Source organism: Osmerus eperlanus, chromosome 11 (genome assembly GCF_963692335.1).
Source record: "Osmerus eperlanus chromosome 11, fOsmEpe2.1, whole genome shotgun sequence".
Lineage (NCBI taxonomy): Eukaryota > Metazoa > Chordata > Actinopteri > Osmeriformes > Osmeridae > Osmerus > Osmerus eperlanus.
Window position 1 is genome coordinate 3,204,802 of NC_085028.1, and position 21,400 is coordinate 3,226,201.

The window sequence follows — 21,400 nt, forward strand, 5'->3', positions numbered from 1 at the left end:
TGGTCATTAACAGTGTGGGTGACCGAATAATGTCGACATGCAAGGTTGTACTCGTGCCTCGTGGGCATCGGGTGCCCATTCTACTGAATGGGCCTCACACATCTGCACGTAGCGTAGAGTCGCCTTTCAAATGGACGTCTGCGTGCGTCCACAATGACCCCGTCTATGTCTCTACAAATGGGATGTGATGTCACCCCATTATTCCTTAGAACTGGTGGTTTCCCCCATTCATTCGTCATCCATTCATTCATGCGTCTGTAGGCAATCCCGTCTCCTATGAACAGAGAGACGGTCATGTGTGGGCAGTTTGAGGATGCCTCTCTGGTGACTCCACACCTTCATTTTTCCCTTATACAGCTTAGTCATGAAAGCAGGAGAGTTGCTTCCAGATACGAGAGGGGGCTAAACGGTAAGCATGTGTGGTGAGCGCGAGGGTGAGGCAGGCTGAGAAAGAGAGGGAGACGGCCAAAGGTGTGGTCTGTTTGATGTGTCAGAAGCCCCTGGGATTCGTGTGAAATCGTTGTGAAAACGATTTTTGTTTTAGATCTGAACCGCGTTCTTAAAACTTTCCTTTTAAAAGTTTTTTTGAGTGCCCTTAACTGTCCTCTTTTCCGTAATCATCTGCTCCTCTGAAAACGCCGTCCAAAACAAAAGGGGAAAAGCACGTTCCAGTGCCAAAAAAAAGAAAAAGAAAGGAGTCAACAAGCCTGAAGGTTTTCACGACGTCCTACCCCCTCCTCCTCTCCTTCTCATTCCTCCTCTCTTCCACACTCCCCCTCTCTCCCTCCCTACTTTTCCAGCTCCTCTGTGGGCCACATGAGCTTGTCACGTCACCTCAGCCCTTGATGTGGCATCTCCCTGGTGCGTTGCCCCTGTCTCATCTCCAGACGTCTCACGCTACTAATCATTGAGTCACAGACGCCCGCTGACTGCTGGCGCGCGCCGCCCACTCGACTACCCCCCCCGCCACGGGCATTTCTTTCCCTCATAACCCTCCCCATTATGAGAGCGACTGGGAGTCCCGGAGGGCTCCGCACTGCCCCAAAATGGCTCCAGAATAGTGGCCACCTACCGCCTACGCGTCCCACCATGGCCCTGGTCGCAACTATTTTAGTCCCCCCCCCTCCTTCGCTGTTGCTATTATGGTTGTTGCAGTTCCACGCTTGGAAACTCTTTCTTCTTTCTTTCTTTCTTTCTTTCTTCTCCCCCTTCGTCCCAAAGTACAAGAGGGAGTCAGTCTGCTATAGACATCAGTGTTTTGTCCTGTAGGACTTTAGCGTTGTTTTCAGTTTTCAGCGATGTTCAGTCATCCTGAACAAGGCCGGTTGAGGTCTTTGTTGGACGAAGAGCGACCCCAGATTTCTCTTTTTCCCTTTGCGGGTTAGCTTTCTGCTGGCCACCTGCTTATGGAGTCAACGTTTTGGGGGGGAGCGGGGGCTGCTTTTGTAATCAGCCGGTGTCCCAGAAGTCCCAGACGGCTCTTTTTAATGAATGTAAAACCTACTCCATCAAAACTGTATCGACAAGCAGATCGGCTTTTATAGCGGAGAGCAATCCGCTACAGCCCTTGGTGGAGGATGGGGTTAGGGGGCTGTTCTACCCTGTAGGTGTGACTTGGACTCCCACAGCAGGCTGAGCGAGGGGCCTCAGTGACGCACCGGCAAGTGGGAGGCAGGCACATGTGTTCTGGCAGGCAGAGACATAGGAGGCTGGGGCTAGGGCCCAGAGCTGAGGCTGAGACTGAGGCTGGGGGGTGAGGCGTCGCGGTATTCACAGCTGGGTTCCTCGTCTGGTCTTTCCGTATCTGCATAGTTGAGGTAGAGAGAGAGAGAGACAGAGTGGCCAGGTTGCTAGTCGCTAAGTGTTGCTAGCTACAATTACTGTAGGCGTCTGAGGCGAGCCCAAGGGCCAGTTCTAAAGAGAACTTGACTTTGACACTTCCCTTCCACTCTACTAAATTGCTGGTGGGAGTTTGACGTTGCCAGGTTCTCATAAAACCCACATTAAGAATCCCTGTGTGCTGCTTTAGACCTCATAGGGAAAACCTATGAGGAATGAATGACAAATGGTGAGTATGGGAATAGGAATTTTTCAAGATGCCGGTTTGCGTCATGAATACTCTTGTGAAAATGAACACTAATGTATTCCCCAGGGGTCCAGTCATTCTTTTGATAGCATGAGTCACATTGACTCAATGTTGTTCATGCGTGTGTGGTTTTATGTATGTGTTTATGTACGAACGCCTAAATTATATTGAATGACATTATTTTCTTATCATGAGTTGACGTCGGTGTTATCAAGCAGAGAAGAAGTAGAAGATCAAATAAGTAAAAAAAAAAGTGTGTTTCTCAAACAGGAAACTTGGACTCCTTTCTCTTCAACATATGGGTTTGAGTCAGGTTCGACATTACTATTCCATTCCATTGATACATTACTTTTCAATAGTGGACAATATATATTGAAGCTCAAATCTTTCCTTTCATCATGAGTGCCACAGTAATGTTCTGGTTTTGTTCGAAGAAAAAAAAAACCCAACAACAAAAAAGTTGTGAGAAGCACATTAGCAATTGTAAAACACCAGTGGTATGTATGGCATGCAACATGAAAACAGTGTGGTCTGGGGGGAATACATTTATCGAGTATACATCTGTCGCCCATATCTTGCTTCCTAATGAACTGCTAGCAAGAGCTACATTGTGATGTATAATTATGTACAGAACTGTGTTTGTGCAAAGAGTATTGGAAAGCATGCATGACTACAACATGGATTACAGTGAATCATGCTTCCCATTGGTTTATCCCTTTCTCATCGTATTTCACGTTTAAGTGTCCGAAAAAAGTTTCCGGAGGAATGTGTCCGTTTGGGTGGAAAACCGGACAGGCAACAGGGTTTCTTAGAAGAATGCAAGCGCGGGAGTAAACTGTTTGTCATAGACGTTTTGTGTTTGCTTTAGCGCCTAAACAGTTCACTCGGAGCATCCCCTGTCTGTTTACACCAGTGCCGGGTCTGGGGGAAGGCTAGCTGCAAAACGCGTTGCTAAGCTAACACCACCTGCACTCTGGTGTGGTAGAACCTAGCAAAAGCCTGTGTCATGTCTTGTGGGAAAAGAGAGAGAACTAACTTCCCCTCATTTTCTCCATGTGTCTCAACCCACCAAAGTACATTTGAATGTTTGTGAAATAAAGTTGTGTAGGCTGTTTTTCACATTAGGTAAAGAGAGGAGGAATTTCACAATTATAAGACAAAATACAAGAACAGAACACCATTCTCAGAGAACTTGCGTCTAGTTGTCAGTTTGGTGTGCATGAAGAGTGAAGGCGAGTCATTTGTAAGAACTTTGTGTTTTGTCATGTTCTGAGGAAAGCTGGGAATTTCCATCAAAGCTTTTAACTGGAAGACACTTAGCATCTAGCCAGGCCCAGCCAGGAATCAATGGAGACATGAAGCTAATGTCATAACGCCAGACCTGAGACTGTGCAAACAATATGGAGGTCTTAATGCACTTCCACATCATAAGCTAATGTGATTTCAGAGATAGTGAGAGCGACGGAGGAAGGGAAAGAAAGCAGCCGTAGTATGAGACAGTAGTTTTTCTGCCAGCGTCGGTAGGCTGTGCAACTGGAGTGTGGTGTTCCTGGAGAAGCCAGTGTTTGCTTTGTAAAAAGACAGTAAAGTCTTTTTAGTACAAAGTCAGCAGCAGCATAATATGGCCTTTAGGTGCGTGGGCTAGCACACAACCACAGACTTGTACAGGAAGACGGTGTCCAACATACAGTGGTGGAGGCCTAAAGATAGACTCACTGTCCCAGAGCTACGTGATACTGGCCTGGACATCAACCTCAGAACGGGTGGCTGGGTCTGGCCCTGGGTCTGGCCCTGGGTCTGGCCCTGGGCCTGGCCCTGGGCCTGGGCCTGGCCCTGGGTCTGGCCCTGGGTCTGGCCCTGGGTCTGGCCCTGGGTCTGGCCCTGGGTCTGGCCCTGGGTCTGGCCCTGGCCCTTCCTCGCTCCGTCTCTGGCTCCGGGGCCTCCCACACTGTGGACGCCCGCCGGCCACTTCTATTCCTGTCCCTGCAAGCCCCCGGCGTTCTGCATTGAGATGGAAATCCAAATAGCCGCGTAGAAAACGGGAGGGGGGCTGAAGAACAAGCGGCCCTCTTAGAGATCTGAGTCTCCCCCTCCCCTCCCCTCCCTCCCTCCCCCTCAACAGCCCCCCTGCCACTTCATTACCCTCTGGGACCTGAATGGGCTCCCTTCATGTCGGCCTGGTTTATGACCTCTGGCTCTCCCAGACTGGGACAGATAGGAATCTCCATCAAAGAGCCCCCCAGATAGCGCCACCACCTCTGGACTGGCGGTTCTGCGGGGGTGGGGGCTGCCCTTCAGACCACCATAGGGTGGCTCACCCTCCCCCCCCAACACCCCCTTCGCTTGTTCTTTTGGTATGGTCCCTCGCCTCTCGCACCACAGTCACTATAGCTGAGCGAGAGGGATGTTCCATTCCTTCACCGTGGGTGTTCCGGGTTTAAAACACCTGACCCACCTTATCTCAACCTCATCAAGTGGCACCTTCACAACAGTGGACCAAAAGCGTTGTGATGAGAACAGCTCGCCCATACACAGCTAAAGCAAAAGAGGGTGCAAGATAAAGATGGCTTGTCTGACGTATATGTTAATCTCGGAAGGAGACCAAAATAAACCGTCCCTCTAAATCACCCGTCAAGTGTTTTACTTTAGAAACACCCGACAGTTCCTCGGAAAAGACCCATATAGGCCCTCTTTTATTACACGCCCACGGCATGCCCCACATTGTGGTCAAAACCTGCACAGACACAAACACACACACATTTATATATTTTTGAGCTATATAGAGAGTATCCCACGTTGCATCATCAATGACGCCTTGCATCATTTTAGGCGAGGCGGCGCTGTCTTCACGAATGAAGGAAGTCCACTTCCGCCTGGGTGATGGCCCGTTTCCTGCTCTGATGTCACCTTGGGCGAGAGAGAGAGAGAGAGGGAACGAGAGTACACTCTTTAGTCCTCTCATTCATCTCCCCCTCTCCTCCTCCTGTCCTGTGATCGGCTTCAATTACAGCCCGATGAGTCACCCCTCCGCTTCCCACACACACACACACACACACACACACACACACACTCCCGACCTCGCCCCATCTCGCCTGGGCCTGTCGAGGGTCTCCAGTTCCCAAGGGCTGTAGCCCCCCGGCCGAAAAATCCCAATTTCACGCCCTCGCTCTGGCGCACAGGCAAAGGATGCTGCTAATTTGGTTCACGTGTGTGTGTGTGTGTGTGTGTGTGTGTGCATGTGCGCCACTTTCTCCTTGACTCTCCCAACCTGGATGTGTAAGGTGTAAGGCAGAACCTTCATCCCTGCCAGGCAGGGTGGTGGGGGAAGGGGGGAGGGGTCGTCCAAGCGGTTGATATCTCCTCGGCAACCTAGGAGGGGGAGGGGATGGAGACACCATAGTGGCAACCCAGCAGACCACTCACCACTCGTCCGTCCATCACACGGTGATGTCACTGGGGAGGAGGCGATCGATTCCCGATCCGCATGTCGCCCTCACTCGTTTTGCGCGTGTCGTCGCATCGTCTTTTGGGCCGGCACCGTTGCCATCCTGCCATCGGCGGACAGAACGAGGGAACGGAGATTGTTATAGCGTTCCACCGTCTCTCATCCTAATGGACGGGCCTCGTCTTGGGTTCGAGACAGACTCCAATCATCCAGTGTGGATCAGGCTGGTTAGGAGACACTTAACGCTCAGAGCCTCTGACCCTGCCATCGCTAATGGTTCTCACACAGCCATTGAAACCGTATCAGGACCCCGCCATTTACCAGAGGCTAAAGACCGAAGCCTGCCTCTTTTGTTAATGGACGCTGTGCATTAGCTATCAGACACAGCTGCGATGTGGGTTTATGCCATTAGCACAATGCTTCATTTCTCTATGCTCGGAATTAGAATGGTTTTAATGCATGCTGAAAACCTTCATATTAAGAGACACAGGGAGCTTCGGGGATCAATATATATATTTATGGGGAGAGGGGGAAGGACGAAAGCGGGGACCAACTCGTCTCCATTCATCCCGGAAAAGCGAGCCGTAGCGCTCTGTGAGGCCATAGCCCACGCTGTCTGAAGAAAGCACACCTTGGCAGATAGCATCGCTCGCCAGTGCTATCCGCCAAGCGTTCTGTGTCTCTTGCTAACGAACACACAGTCCCGGAGTCAAGAGGGTCATGGCGGTGTTGGTGCAGGAAGGCCTGGTGACGGTTAGAGTTCATTGAGATGTGCAGGGTAAAGGGCTCTGCCTGACATCATATTATTATTGTTATTATTGACATTTTTGCAGGTAATTCTCCACGTGGAAACACTGAGTCAGGCCAGACAATTTCTAGCCCCGCCGCCCCTCCACACACACAGACATGCGCACCACACATTTACAGGGGCAATGTTCCTCTGATCCTTCTCTCTTTGTGAATTTGGCATAACGTAGCCTGCCAGGCTCCAGTGAGGAGACAGATGGAGGGAGAGGCAGGCAGACAGACAGGCAGACACGGAGCAACACAGACAGGGCTAGGTCTAGTTCCCGTCAGCCAGCCTGCCAGCGCTGGGTTATGTCGGCGCGACTGGCGAATCAGGGACAGCTGTTGAGCATTCCAAGAGAGTCCAGGATGCTGGCCCATCCAGCAGAGGAGAGGCCAGAACATCTGGGAGAACGACACCGGCGATGTGAGAGAGAGAGAGACGCCGAGGCAAAACTGACGCAAAGCATACGTCAACTTATTTTAGGGTTGCTTGTTCTGCACTGCAGAAAGTGTTCCTTGTCGTCGAATACTTTTTTTGTGGCGACTTTCAAAGCACATTCTTAGAGGGTCGTCTCAGTAATCTGTAGCATGCACTGTCATTCTCTCTCCATTGTGGAAAAAAGTGGTGAAGTTGCTGTTTAAATCATTTTTTTTCGTATTTTTGTGGCATGGGGGCTTTCCCCTGTCTTCCTCCCTCCCCCCCTCGCCTGAATCAACTCCCTTTCTAACACCGCCTCTGTCTCCTCCAGCCTCCACAGACCAGCCAATCTAATTAGAGCACCGCCAGTCATCAGGCGCTGTTTAAAGCCATCAAAGACTCTCATTGTGTCCAGCTGGACACTCAATGTGTGAACTGAGAACACTGTGTGTGTGTGACCGCGAGTCGTCGCCCCCCCCCCCCCCCCCGACACACATGCACGCATACACACACACACACCAGAGGCCAGGGTGACATCATCACCTCACTCCTGACCTTTGACCCTGACTGTTTGACCCAATGCCTACCCAGGGCAACAGTAGCCTTTCTGTTTGCGCCCTAACTGTGTGCCTGTGTGACCAGGGGCTGAATTAGAGGGTCCGGAATGATCTCAGACAGACCCCAGGCTTCACCCTGTGTCCCACCCAGGCAGCCAGTCACTTGTGGGCACGCTCCTTCAAAGCAATGCAGCGTAGCGACTTCTAGCGTCTAAATATCAGGCGCGTATCCTGTGTCCTAGCAAAACACAGAGGCACCTGGACAACACACGGCAGGGGAAACTAATCCATTTTGCCCAGAAAGGGTGTGTTCCTGCGATTCACTGAGCACTTTTGCGACAGCTGCGACATTTAATGGATTAGATGGGATGTCGATACACTGTCTGTCTGAACAGGATGTAATGGCTGAGCCAAGTGCTTGATCACGATGGGAGAGGAACTGGAGCTAAAGACCGAAAGTGTGTGTGGCTACTACGGTGTGTCCGGTTAGTGAGACTGACCCCCTCCCTTCTCTTTGCCTCCCTCCTCTCGCTCTCTCTCTCTCTCGCTCTCTCTCTCTCTCGCTCTCTCTCTCTCTCTGTGTCTTTCTTTCTCACTCTCTCGCTCTCTCTCTCTTCTCTCCTCTCTCTCAGATCTGGAGTGTGGAGACGTGCCCCTGCTCACTCCAGGGAGTAAAGAGATGATGTCTCAGGCCCTCAAGGCCACGTTCAGCGGCTTCACAAAGGAGCAGCAGAGACTGGCCATTCCCAAAGGTACGGCGGAGCGCTGTGCCATGTAGCTCTCTCTCCCTCAACTGTCTGTCTGGTCACACGGCAACACACACTATCTCTTAGAAAATCACCCACCCCAAAACACATTGACATACTGCCGAAAGCTAAGACACTATCCATCACTAAATGTAACATAGTTACATTTAGTTACATTTAAATGTAACTATGTTACATTTAGTATGTTCTACAATACATAAAGATGTAGTTGGCTTCCAAAATGGAAGAATGGCTGTGCAAGGGCTACAGGTGAAAGCAGGGGTTAGAAACAATGTTATAATGATACCACGTACTAATGATGAACAACACTTAGCTATTTAGGAAGTACGCAAATGGTATTTCTGCTTTTGAATGATGGGTGTTTTGGCTGTCCTCACACCGCCTTGAATTAGCCGGGGGTTTCCTGTCTATTAAGTGCCTATTTGCAGACAACTGAAACTGCTGATTGTTTGTGGTTGCACTAACATGCATATGGTTAGGGCAGCCAAATACCTCATTCTCTAATGTCTACAATAGACTGGCCTACATGTTTCGTTTATCAACGGCCCCAAAAATGATAAATACAAATCCATTGTGATGGCATCGCAGTGCGACGTCTCTTCACTATTTATACGAAGCACGAACGAGGGGAGGTTTCTTACCGAGACGTCGGTGAAGGATTTTACGGCTTTGTCCATCACACCGAAGATCTGTGTTGTAGCTCATGGGAAGTGTTCAAATGAGATTCCGACAGACCCCGGGCTCACCGTCGCGCGGTCACGCTTCCACACCTAACCCACCAAATCAAGTCTTGGCTTGCCCCCCCCCCCTTTCCCCAGATCCTAGAGTGTGGACGGAGGGTCACGTGAGCGAGTGGCTGGCGTGGACGGTCAACGAGTTCAGCCTGAAGAACGTGGACTTCCACAAGTTCTGCATGAACGGCGCCGTCCTCTGCGCCCTGGGAAAGGAGCGCTTCCTGGACCTGGCCCCTGACTTTGTGGGCGACATCCTCTGGGAACACCTGGAGATGCTTCAGAAAGGTAAGAGGCATTGGAGCCAAAAGGCTGCAAACCCACGGCCGTATCTTTCATCAGTGTTGAGAACCGGTTACTCAAACGGCTGGGTCAGAAGGACATCTCGAAGAGCGGATGAAAACAATAGTCTAGTCCATGCTAAAAGGCCCATTTTATAGGCATTGTTAGCATTTAACACCGTAACAGGAGCCAAAGAGGAAAGGAGAATTACCTCAGGTCATTAATCTTTCATCAGTTAGGCCCGACACTCGATGCAGCTTTTCACGGCAGTTATACGATACATGAAATCAATGACGGGGTTAGTGATGCTCATAATTTATTTTTCATGAAGAAGACACAAAGCATTTCTCCAACGCCAACGGCCTGACCTCCAGCTTCCAGGAATCCCGCTATAGCTCAGACTACTTTGTCAGTAAGTACCTCTGAGGGGGATAAACACTGTAGATGGTCTGTTTTGTAACTAATAGATCGTCATTTTATTCTAATATCCATTTTGGCACACTACTTAATATTGCATGTGAGCCCATTTATTCATCCTTGTTTGTTTGTTCATTTATGTGAGTAGTTCTCATGCTGTGTTGTAATTGTCAGTTCTAAGACATGAAATTGTTCCAGATTGCCTAATCCTTCTGTGTCTCCAACCCCCCCCCCCCCCTCCGTTCCTGTTTCTCAAGGCTACGGCATTGAGCACGCTCAGTGCGTCCCTCCCTCGGAGTACTCCGAGCCCGGCTTCATCACCGAGTCCTACCAGACCCTTCACCCAATCAGCTCGGAGGACCTGCTGTCACTCAAGTACGAGAGCGAGTACCCCAACGTCATTCTCCGGGACGCGCCCCTCAACCCTCTGCAGGGCCACTACTTCACAGTCAAGCAGGAGGTGGTCTCCCCTGACAACATGTGTGTGGGCCGCATCAGCAGAGGTGAGTGGACAGTCGACCTCAGGTTGGCAGGAGCTCCCATGCAGCCGTCGTTAGACGTAGTTTAGTCGAGACACTCGCGTGATCGATTTCACCATTTATTCATATACGTGAGAATAGGTTTAACATTGGTGGAATGGATGTCCATGGGGAAGCGCTCCCTGCCTTCACTGCAGCATGCGTGACGTGAGGCAGGGAGCAACGAGTTAAATCCAGACAGACAGACCACACGGGGGAGAAGGGTACGGTGGCGGGTGGCAGCAGTGCAGAACACTAAGGTAACCGAGGACGCGTGTGCGTGCGTGCGACTTGCAGCGCCGCCTATCGAGCTGAGCCTACGGGCTGAGAACACTGCGATGGGCGATATGACGCGCGCTGCCCGAGTGCCACGCCTGAACTTGCTTCGCTCGTCTCTCACTGAAACCCTGTGTGAGGCTGATGTCAATAACTGGAGCAAAGACCAAGTCTAGTTATCTTTGTGAAAGACGATTGTGCGCGTGCGTGCGTCTTTGCCCACATGGATGAGTGCGATGGTGCTGCTGCTGTCAAAGCTTACCCAGCCACAACAGTGTGTGTACAAGGTGAGGAGAAAGCAGGCAGCATGGTTTGTGCTTGTGGTTCCAACAAACCCACCCCCCCCCCACCACCCCCGCTCGCATGAGACGAGGTTTGGGAACCCAAAAAAAAACAACAACAAAAGACGAGAGCAGTCTATTGTTTTCCTGTCAGTTTGAAACACGAACAAACGCGAACAAAGCCAGAGAGGTTGAAGAACGTTACCTTCAAACCTTTCACGTAAAACACCTCAAGTGCGAACCTTCAAGCACGCTGTGCTTTTTTTTTTTGCCCCTCTTTGTCTCACGTCTCGACCTTGAGGTTTTCTGTACTTGGCGTCAACCCGAGTCCGCCAGGGAGCACGGGCGTTCTCATGAACCGATCCCGTTTGCTCGGACCACAGGCACATCTGCTCGCTTTCCCCTCTTGATAGTTTGGAGAAGAATTAGCAATGTGGTTTACATCGATACCAGTAAAGCTGGGATTTTCTTTCCCCTCAATCCTCCTCAGCTGAACAAATGAGCAGGAGTATGATGGATAGAGTTAGCCACAGTACACACATTCTCTCCAACGGCCTGGGCATTTGCCCGCAAGGTACGTCCAGACATCGAACATCATAAATCCAAAGAATTCCTTTTTTTTTTTTGTGAGGTGGGGGGAGGGGCGGTCGGGGGCCTGGCATTGAGCTATTTCTCGACGTGGGAAAGTATTTGTGGCACAAAAATGAAACCCAACATGTGGCTTCAATTTTTCACAATTGGAAGATTTTCGGGGCGTAAGTTGGTGCACTGTATTACGTTTCGTACTTTAATAGCTGGCAATTCAAAGGGTCCTCTTATCTTTTTCTTATCCGGCGGCCAGAAATAGCGAGGAGCCATTTGTGCAATGGTCTTCCAATTAGTCTGAACTAAATGGCAGCTCTACAAGCGAAGCAGAGTGTGAAATAGAGAATCGCGGCAGCATACAGAAACAACGAGCCTCGGTTGAGAAAAAGAGAGAGAAGGACTCATTTGCTGCCGAAGCCTTGTGGGTATTCCTGGTGTAAATATTGTCTCTGAAGCTGCAGCTTGAAACAATTAACATTCTACCGATGCATTGGTGGCCTATTTCTATTGGAAGTCACAAATTGTCAAGTCCATTGTCTACGTGGTCCTAAAATGTATAAAGCAATTCAATTCCTTTGATCCGAAGCGCGGCTAAAATACCTTTTCAGGAGCAACAACACTCATGAACTCTTGTGATCTTCTTCTGTCCCCCCCCCTCTCCCCCCCATCCTGTCCTCCCCACCCCCAGGTAAGCTGGGCGGCCAGGACTCCTTTGAGAGCATCGAGAGCTTGGAGAGCTGCGACCGGCTCACCCAGTCCTGGAGCAGCCAGTCCTCCTTCAGCAGCCTACAGCGGGTCCCCTCCTACGACAGCTTCGACTCGGAGGACTACCCCAGCGCCCTGCAGGGCCACAAGCCCAAGGGCACCTTCAAGGACTACGTGAGGGAGCGTTCGGACCTCAGCAAGGACAAGCCTGTCATCCCTGCCGCGGCCCTCGCGGGCTACACAGGTGAGATTACCTCCACAGGCACACGACCGTCACATGATATAGTAGTGTTTTTGGGAATGTTTGACCATTTTTGTGAATCTCTGCTTGTAAAATGTACACCAGTACCTTGTCTATTTTAATGTAGGTATATCAACAAATTATTATTTTTCTTAGATGATTTGACAGCCATAGGTCTCCATTGGATATGGTATTAGATGTATTGTAACGTAAACTACTGGTTTTGCATGCACTGTGGTAGCAGGTGTGGGTGTGCCTCAACATAACTGAGGTAACTTAAAAGAGGAGTTCAAAAACACCAACCTTAGCTGGCTCAGAGTTACGCACCTTACAGGAAACAGGAAGAACGACAACAATCATTTGCAGCTCCCTGCCCTGTGCTCTCCACCTTGCACCTCTTTCTGTCTCATCTGCACACTTTTTTATCTATGTCCCGCATCTCGACCTATTTTCCAAGTTGTCTTAGCAACGCGTGCACAGCAAAAGAAAGCAAAAAAAATACCCACCTCTGTTCTTCAGAGTTGATTTATCTCTTCATCTCCCCAAGCCTATTTTACGTTTAGTATACGCCTCCGTATTCTATTTAAATGTAAAGGTACCTGACAAGTCTTAAAACACAATCTCTTGGATTCTTTATTTTAGTCTTTTATGGCAGGATTGTAGTGTGGAAAAGTAGAATTACATTCAATGTTGCCTTTTAATGTTTGCCAGTTTGGACAAGACCTTCAGAACTGAAACTCTTACACAACACTATGTCTACAGGCACTAAACACAGAATCAAACCTTCCTGATGAATGTTTCAATTATCAAGAGCAATGGAAGGTTTGCTGAGTATTAGACAAACATCTGAACTGTCACCTATTCAGCTGAAATCTTGTGGGGCTTTTCTGCTGTGAGGTAATTGTAGTCATAAGATTGTTAGTAGTGGAAGGGGGAAAGCCAAAATCCGTTCTGTACGTCACTGACAATGTATGCTTAGATTTGATTATGTTTTGACCTGGGGTCAAGTTAATTTGCAGTCCCCAAGGTAATGCTACTCACAAGACCTCTATTAAACGGTGCGTCATTCATTCATATATCTATCTCTTTTATTGTAGTGTCTAAAATAATTCAAATGGAAATGTAGGCCTAAAGAAGTTACACAAACCTTTGAATTCTGATGTAGTGCAGATAATGATAAAGTACACTCAAATGTCGAGGATGAATTATGATTTAGTAAATGTGATATTTGGACCACGTTTCCTACATGACGGTACAAAAACACACATGCAGATGCCTTCGCCAAAACGTATAATCTTGCAGGCGTGTTTCTAATGACAATATCAATGGTTGCCAGGGCAGCACAGAAACCCATTGAGATGCTAACGCATGTTGCACATTATTTCTGCTGGTGGGACCCCAATTTTGCAGAGCACCTGGAGGAACGCAGAATGAGAAAGAGAAGAAACCAAAAATTGAGGAAAATATCATAAATTGCCGGATAAAGACAAGGTCTGTCTGGCCTCTGTCGGCAATAGCTGTTAGTACACATGCCGTACAGCAAGTAAGTCCACAGTAGAGGCCCCCCAAAGAATACATGCATAATCTCATGCAGCAAGTGACGGCAAGATGAAGTAAAATATGTGGGCGATGGAGGGTAAAAGAAAAAAATGGCTGTGAACAGCACGAGCGAGAAAGGGAGAGCGGGTTAGTGAAGGGGGAGTGAGAGTTGAGATGGGAGGTGTTGCAGGGAGTGGAGCTGCAATGGAAAATATGCAAAATGATATATCCCAACGGGATGTTTGTTCAAATGGGCGTCTCTCGCGCCACACCAAATACAGGCACATCTCGTTCTCTGCACAGCCTTAGCAGGAAAGTGATAAGAGGTGAGAGATAAGTCAGACTATGAGGTTAAATGCTTTTCATATCCAGTCACACCTCTTGACACTTCTGGGGTTGTCCGACCACTCTCTGACTCTCATAGACATACGCGCGCGCACGCACACACACACACACTGTTTATCTCGCCCTCTTTCACCCACACGCATGCTCAACGCTTTTCTTTTTCTAGCCATCTCCTTCTCTCTCTCTCTCTCTCTCTCTCTCTCTCTCTCTCTCTCTCTCTCTCTCTCTCTCTCTCTCTCTCTCTCTCTCTCTCTCTCTCTCTCTCTCTCTCGCCCCTACACCCTCATTCGCTACACTGTAGTCTTTTTCAATGAAGGCCATTGTGAACACTCATATTTTTGGAAAGGTTTTTTTTTTTTTTTTTTTTGGAAGGGGGTTCAACTACATTCTCGCGTGAGAGCACAAGGGGGGGGGGGGACTGATAAATGGGCACTGTATCTCCCTTATGTGGGCCCACTGTTACAGTAGCAGACTTCATGGAATGCGTCTCAAAGCTCTCAGTGTTCAGGAGACCCAGTGCGACTCCGTCTGTTGGTGTTCGGCGAGTCGAACACCAATTCTCCCATTTCACTGCGCGTCTGTTCTTTTCCGAGCGCGAAGGGCTTGGATGTATGTGTCGCCCTCGCTTTCGAGCGCAAAACCCACAGGCCCATTTCTCTGAAATTGTTGGTGTGTGTCTTTTTGACTCTTTTGGAGAGGCAGCTGAGAAAACCTGCTGTTTCTTAGCCGCTGCTGAGGAGGTGCTACATGAGTAGGTGTGGCTGTGAACTCACAAGCCAAGAACAGGGGGGGTTGTCATTGCACAGAAAACCACAATATCAGAGTAACCAGATCAGGCAGGCTTTTTTATGGTTCATTGTCTCCTCCCCCCAATACAAATGTAGTGACGTCGCTGTCAAGGTCATCCTTTTATTTTGCTCAATTTGTTGAGCCTGCAAAATGCATTTGAAGACCAGGTGAATGCATTTCACTCCAATAACAGAATAAGTATTCTGTGCTAACCTGGACATTAGCGGGGACTATGCAACCACTGTCGACTTAGAAGATACCGTACTCGCATCTCCTTCAGCATTCTCCTTTACTCACTTACTCAGTCACACACACACACACTCACTCTCTCGTACACACACACACAGACACGCATACACATGCTTGGATGAAATCATGTCCTCAGATCTGGGACATGAACAGCCATGATTTCATCATCATGGTATTCATAGGAGGAGACAAAAATATGCTACGGAACCTAGCCAACACATGCTTCTCAGGGCAGCTACACATGCTGCTCAAGGCGAACAGACAGAGATGAGCCATGAATGGGCTCCTTGTGCTGTAAAAGACATCTTTATCCCCACTAATTCTGTCTCAACTTTTCACATTGTCTCCTTTAAGGGTCAGATGAATGGCCCAAGGCAGTCAGTTAAATCAAAAGCGTGAACAGAACTGTTCCAAATGCTACACTGACATATTATGTCACCTACTTATCTGAAATTTGGACAGTTTTGTGTGTTTCGCTTTTCTTATTCTCTAGAAGCATGCTAGCGAGCACCGTTCTAATCGCTGTCGTCATCTTCTTCTGCTCTGCAGGCAGCGGGCCCATTCAGCTTTGGCAGTTCCTCCTGGAACTGCTGACGGACAAGTCGTGCCAGTCCTTCATCAGCTGGACGGGAGACGGCTGGGAGTTCAAACTCTCTGACCCCGACGAGGTGAGAGGTCACGACCCCCTCCCAGACCACTGTCACATGGTCGGGGGCTCAGAGTGGTTTGACAGATGAGTTTTGACGTCTTCGTTTTTTGGGGTGTTTTGCAGGATGTTGTCAGTGATGAGGGAAGGGTCATTTACTCGGACAAACAGAATTGGAAAACAATTTTATTGGTTTATAAATCCCAAACTTTATCTGGATTGTTGTCCGTAGTTACATATAGGGCAGTTTGGAAGTTTATCACATGGGTATTAGGCACTTGTTACACTATGTAACCCAACGCTCTTTGTGACTCAGGTGGCTCGGCGGTGGGGAAAGAGGAAAAATAAGCCCAAGATGAACTACGAGAAACTGAGTCGCGGCCTGCGCTACTACTACGACAAGAACATCATCCACAAGACCTCGGGCAAGCGCTACGTGTACCGTTTTGTCTGTGACTTAAAAAGCCTGCTGGGATACACCCCTGAGGAGCTCCACGCCATGTTGGACGTTAAGCCCGATACAGACGAGTGAAAAACTACAGGACAAAGGAAAAGAAGGACAGTGTAAAAGCAGCCAAGAAGACTAGGGGCTCAGAAAGTGTTCTTTACTATCCGGTAGACTGGGCAACCATTTTGGGACTTAAAAATCTAACTGTGGTCTTTTTGAGCTCATTTTGAGCTCACGTCAGGCAACATATTAAAATGGAGCACATGCCAACAGTGAAAATTCATATTCTCTGTTGCTTTGGCATCGTGTATGAATATTATATACAGGTATAACTGAGCAGCTCAAGGTGAATGGAAAGCTGTTTGTTTGAATAGAATGCCCGTTTTGCCTAAGTAGCACAAGAAACTGACTTTGAGAAAGAGGGCTGTGAAGGAGACAGAGGGTGATTCATTGTAGGGTGGACATTGCATGAGAGGAAAATTACTGCTATGAAATCTGTTGCCAAAATAGAAAATGGAAATATGTTGTATTTACATGCTCACTGTTTCTCTGCCTCACTGCACACACAATAGGCATGGGTAGAGTTCTCAGCTTGGACCAAAAAAAAAAAAGTGTTTTATTTTATTTTGTAACTATTGTTTTAGAACCATACTGTATGTTTGTGCCAGTATTATTGTTAATGACTCCTGTTTGGAGCTTACAGAGGCTCAGAAAGAGGGCTGTCTTTTTTTAAACAAATGAAGGTATTGTGAACCCAGAAGATATTCTGTGTGAGGTTAACCGTACTCCTGTTTTGTTCCCTTCACGAGCCTCAAAATGCAAATGTGGTTATCAGACGACACTAGACACTGGCCATTTTTCTCGTTTTCACGTAGCTCACAAGGGCGCCGTACTCATAGCAAGAGTGCTTGATAGACAGCCAACTGAAAGTAACCGTTGCTTTAAAAACTGACGCTTTCACCTTTGCACATTTGCCGTCCTGCTATAGAGAGACAGTGTTTTTGCAAGACTATTCATATCAGCATGCATGTACAACTCGTACACCAGTATGAGGATGGCCGGTCAATTCGCATAGAGAAGATCAGGCATGAGTGCCATGCTGTTCCAATGCTCAAGATGTTGAGGGCGACAGTGTAGCGAGTTGCATCCTGGGTCAAGGCACTGCTTGAGAAAAGCTTTTGGAATGTGTATCGAGGGTACTGTGCTACGAAAGTCCCACGTTAGTGTTGCGGCACAGTACTTCTGAAGGTTAAGGCGTTTGTGGAAATTTGCGAGCGAGGAGGTGAGAAGAAGTCAAGGCCGTCTGCGACTGTCTGAGGATGGGTGTATCAGGAGGCTGCAGGAGATTGGTAGACGTGGACAGGGAACTAGAGATTGGTGGTTGATAAGTGAAGTGTGATTGATAATAATTGACAGCAAGGGTGTGGTTTGAGTTCTAGCAGCACTGCATTGCTCGGAGGCCTTTGCTGAATTAAGTGTAAATAGACGCTCTTGTTTTACCACTGTTAAAGGAGGGAAGAATCAAAATCATTGACAAACGGGTCAACTTCAAAATGTACAGGAGGCGGGGGGGGGGGGGGCGGCGGCAAGTGGCATTACTATAAATGGTATTTTGTAATTCATCATTTTCTGTGCTTTAGACAAAAAAGACACCCTACTTTGTTTATGGAATGGATGAGCAAAAGTATATGAACATTTTTATTTTGACAGTCTAGCTCACTTGGACCACACAGTGGATAGCTGGTTAGGTTTGGAGCAGTGGCTCCACTTTTGTCAGTTCAGTGGGACCAATACTCTACGCCGGCCTTATGGGAAAAGCCAAAGTCAAGAAATATCATCTTAAAATAAAAATGTTATTGTTTACAGTGGATGAATGTTACCCATACTGATGAGAATAGCTTTTGAAATGTCTATTTGTACAGATTGTATTTCATAAAGCTTTATTAAGACCCAGATTAAACAAATAAGCAAGAGACAAAGCAGGAATAATAACCAAACCCATGTGAGGTCTTTGGCAGTGGGGCACCCTCCACCATGTTGGAATACAGGGACCAAAAAACTGTACTTTTTTCTAGTTTTATCTACTTTGATCTATCTGGGATAGTGCTCAACTTTGAGACTATGCCAAGAACTTTCCCTTGTACTGCATATTTTGTGCTCTCCAAATTCTGAGAAAGAGATACTGTATCGGTGTGTTGTAAATGATTATTTGGCCAACAAGCTACAAGATTGGTTTCTCAGTTATCAATTAGCACAAGCACGCAAACCCTCACACAGTACATGGAAACCTGCTGTTTGATCTGAATGTTTTGGCAGGTCAACCTTTAGTTGCTTTGATTTAGTTCTTAATGCATGTTTAGGTCCAGGATTTTAATCACTGTTTTATTTTCACTGTTCGTTTTTTTTTTAACCTCCAACGAATGTTTTATACCAGGGCAACTCTTTTAGATATTTAAATATATGCTTAACTTGTTTTTGACTATGCCCTTGGTGCCAGTCACAATTTGTAGTAGGTCAGAATATGAGTATCTTTGTCTATTAACGTGCCTGTTTAGACTTCGAATGAAGTTTGTTCAACTGTCAGGAAAAATTATTTAGGCTATATTGATAAATGTCACAAACACAGTATTGCACAGATCATAGTATACCTACTTACATGCATACATAGATACGTTGCCATGGTAACATATCTCAGAATGATCCAGTAGGAAACCCTTTTTTTTCTCGATGTTACAGTTTTTTGTATATTTTATAGTGTTTTCTGTATTTTTGTTATTGAGATCATTTTTAATGTATTTAGTTCACAAACATTTGAATATTTTTCGATAATTTATATTTTATAAAAGAGAGACAGACAGCTGGTGCTTTCATGGGAAATAAAAGGTAGCGCAGGACAAAAACATGTAGCGATTTTCTTTTAATAGAAAAAGACCTGTCTGCTCAAGAAAAAAAGGCTGATGCTGGCCCATCATTGATTTCTGCTGGAAAGTTTTATAAACTGTAGCTTCTATTTCTTATTGTACTTACTGTACTTTGAAATGTTATGTTATAAAAAAATATATGTGAACAAATCTAATCTTGTGAATTGTGTAGTCATTTAGTACAGTATTGTATGCTTGACTACCTACTTTAGAGAGTTGTGGCTGTGGGCTACTTGCCAAATGATGAACTACCAACTTCCTCCACTCTATCCTCAGTTGGAAGTTTCTACCCGTGCTCGTAAGATCTAAAATAACACATAATACAATTGAGTCAGTAAAAATGCATAAAACAATTGTTTTCAAGACAGCTTGGACATGGATCCACATAACCCTACACGTACATAACTCGCTTGCATTCAAGTTCTGTGAGTCTATTTCGAATCTCAGATTTAAATATATACAGTATTGATCTTATACAGTATGAACTGGCCCCAGCAGCCTTAGTCTCCCTTCAACATCCCAGAGCCTGCTGTCAAAAGATCACCTTTTGAAAGGCATACTGGGACGCTGGCGTGTCCCTGCTTAAAGAGCGTGTCACTGTCACGGCGAAGGCTGACGCCAAATCATCCATTACAACACTCAGGACTCTGGACAAAGCGTCAGAACATGTTCAAATATATATCAGGATCTGCTGTACAAGTTTGAGTTAAAACAATTTACTTTATTAGTCAGCGCATTCAGTTAGATCGATAATAGCCAGAAAAAGAAAAGCAGTATCCCAATCAATGTTCGTAAATCAATGCAGTTGAAAACACAAACTGATGTGTGCCTGCAGAATTCCTTGTCCGCACGCTGTGCTTGCTATATAGCCACTGCAGCGTGCACGCATAAGTCCAGGTGTCGGCACGCAAGTCAAAATTGAGGTAGTCTAAGAAAACATTATTACATTTAGTCATTTAGCAGACGCTCTTATCCAGAGCGACTTACAGTAAGTACAGGGACATTCCCCCGAGGTAAGTAGGGTGAAGTGCCTTGCCCAAGGACACAACGTCATTTTGCACGGCCGGGAATCGAACTGGCAACCTTCAAATTACTAGCCCGATTCCCTAACCGCTCAGCCACCTGATTATGAAACATAGGAGTCTAAATAATAGGCCACCACTCATCTTATTTTGACTCAAACAGAATAACAACACCAGTCCAACGTATTATATTACATGACGCTCAAAAAACGGTATTTGCGCTCAAGTTATGGCGCGAGCTGGCTTTAATTATTGATGTCCCTATCAAAGCTGATATAAAACGTACGTCCCGGAACTGTACGTATAATGACTAGGGGCCTGTGCCCCAGTAGAGCTTTATGTCTAGCAACGCACCTGATCAGGACTCTCACCCGTCGACATCCGACAAATATAAGTATGGACTTAAATGCATTTTGCAAGAGGATGTGGATTATAACTTCAGATGTTCAATCCTATCATAGAGAAGTGGAGTCGAAGAGGACATCTGATGCTTCTTACTAAAATCCTCAAAGCAACCAACAACGTGGTTGTAGAATGAACTGAAGAGATTAAGATGAGGGAATGAGACAGAGTCTGAAGTACTGTGGTGGCAGCTGTTGTCTTTATAAGCAATTTGATGGAGTCTTGCTTTTCTTGAGGCCTGTCTCGTTACAGAAGCAAACTAGATACGTGCTTACAAAAAGTATATATGGTACCTGATTTAAATCTCATGCACACTAACATGCACATGCCCGTGCACACACAATCTGACCTTTTTCTACTAGTTTCACTGAGTATACTTGGCCAGGGCATGTTGAGCTTACACAGGTGGCTGTTCTCCCATTCCACCACCCCAGGCATATGATCCAGACCAGACAGTATCACCAGGCAACAGAGTCTTTAAACACTTCACCGTTCCAATGAATTTGGAACAAAATACACCCCATTATTTAAAAAAACTCATCCCTACTCGTCTCAGAGTCGAAGACACAAAGCGAGCATTCTTTTTTTCTCTCTCTATTTCACTCGACGTCAAAAGTTTCCATTTGCTACTTCAGACTGAGTCCATTTTTTTCTTCTTCTAAATCCCTGAGAGGAGAGCCGCTCTCGGAGATGAGAACCGCCACACCTGGCAGGGGCACAGATATGTCGGGAGGCGTCTGCTTCCCCGGCTGAAAGTAGAGCCCCACCTCCCCCTCCCCCTCCCCTCCTCCCCAACCCCCCACCCCCTTGTCGCTCACAGCTCACAGCGCTCCGTCGCGGGAGAGACATTCGTTTGTCAGACGTTCAACCTAAATATTTATCTAAAGGCCTTAGCGAGCTCCGTCTGCCTCCTGCGAGTCGTCTCAACAGGCATAAGAGAG

General features: G+C 47.2%; 1 protein-coding gene across 2 annotated transcripts in view; it reads left to right on the top strand.

Moving 5' to 3' along the window:
* ets1 (v-ets avian erythroblastosis virus E26 oncogene homolog 1) overlaps positions 1-19,193 on the top strand; it is a 35,561-nt gene extending 16,368 nt beyond the window's left edge. For both annotated transcript variants that reach the window (XM_062472717.1, XM_062472718.1), the window contains 7 exons: positions 7,928-8,047; positions 8,881-9,081; positions 9,407-9,487; positions 9,750-9,995; positions 11,841-12,101; positions 15,570-15,688; positions 15,983-19,193. In XM_062472717.1, the coding sequence (XP_062328701.1) occupies positions 7,928-8,047; positions 8,881-9,081; positions 9,407-9,487; positions 9,750-9,995; positions 11,841-12,101; positions 15,570-15,688; positions 15,983-16,198 (1,244 nt within the window). In that variant the 3' untranslated portion in view covers positions 16,199-19,193. The remainder of the gene's footprint in view (positions 1-7,927; positions 8,048-8,880; positions 9,082-9,406; positions 9,488-9,749; positions 9,996-11,840; positions 12,102-15,569; positions 15,689-15,982) is intronic.
* Positions 19,194-21,400: the final 2,207 nt, after the last annotated feature.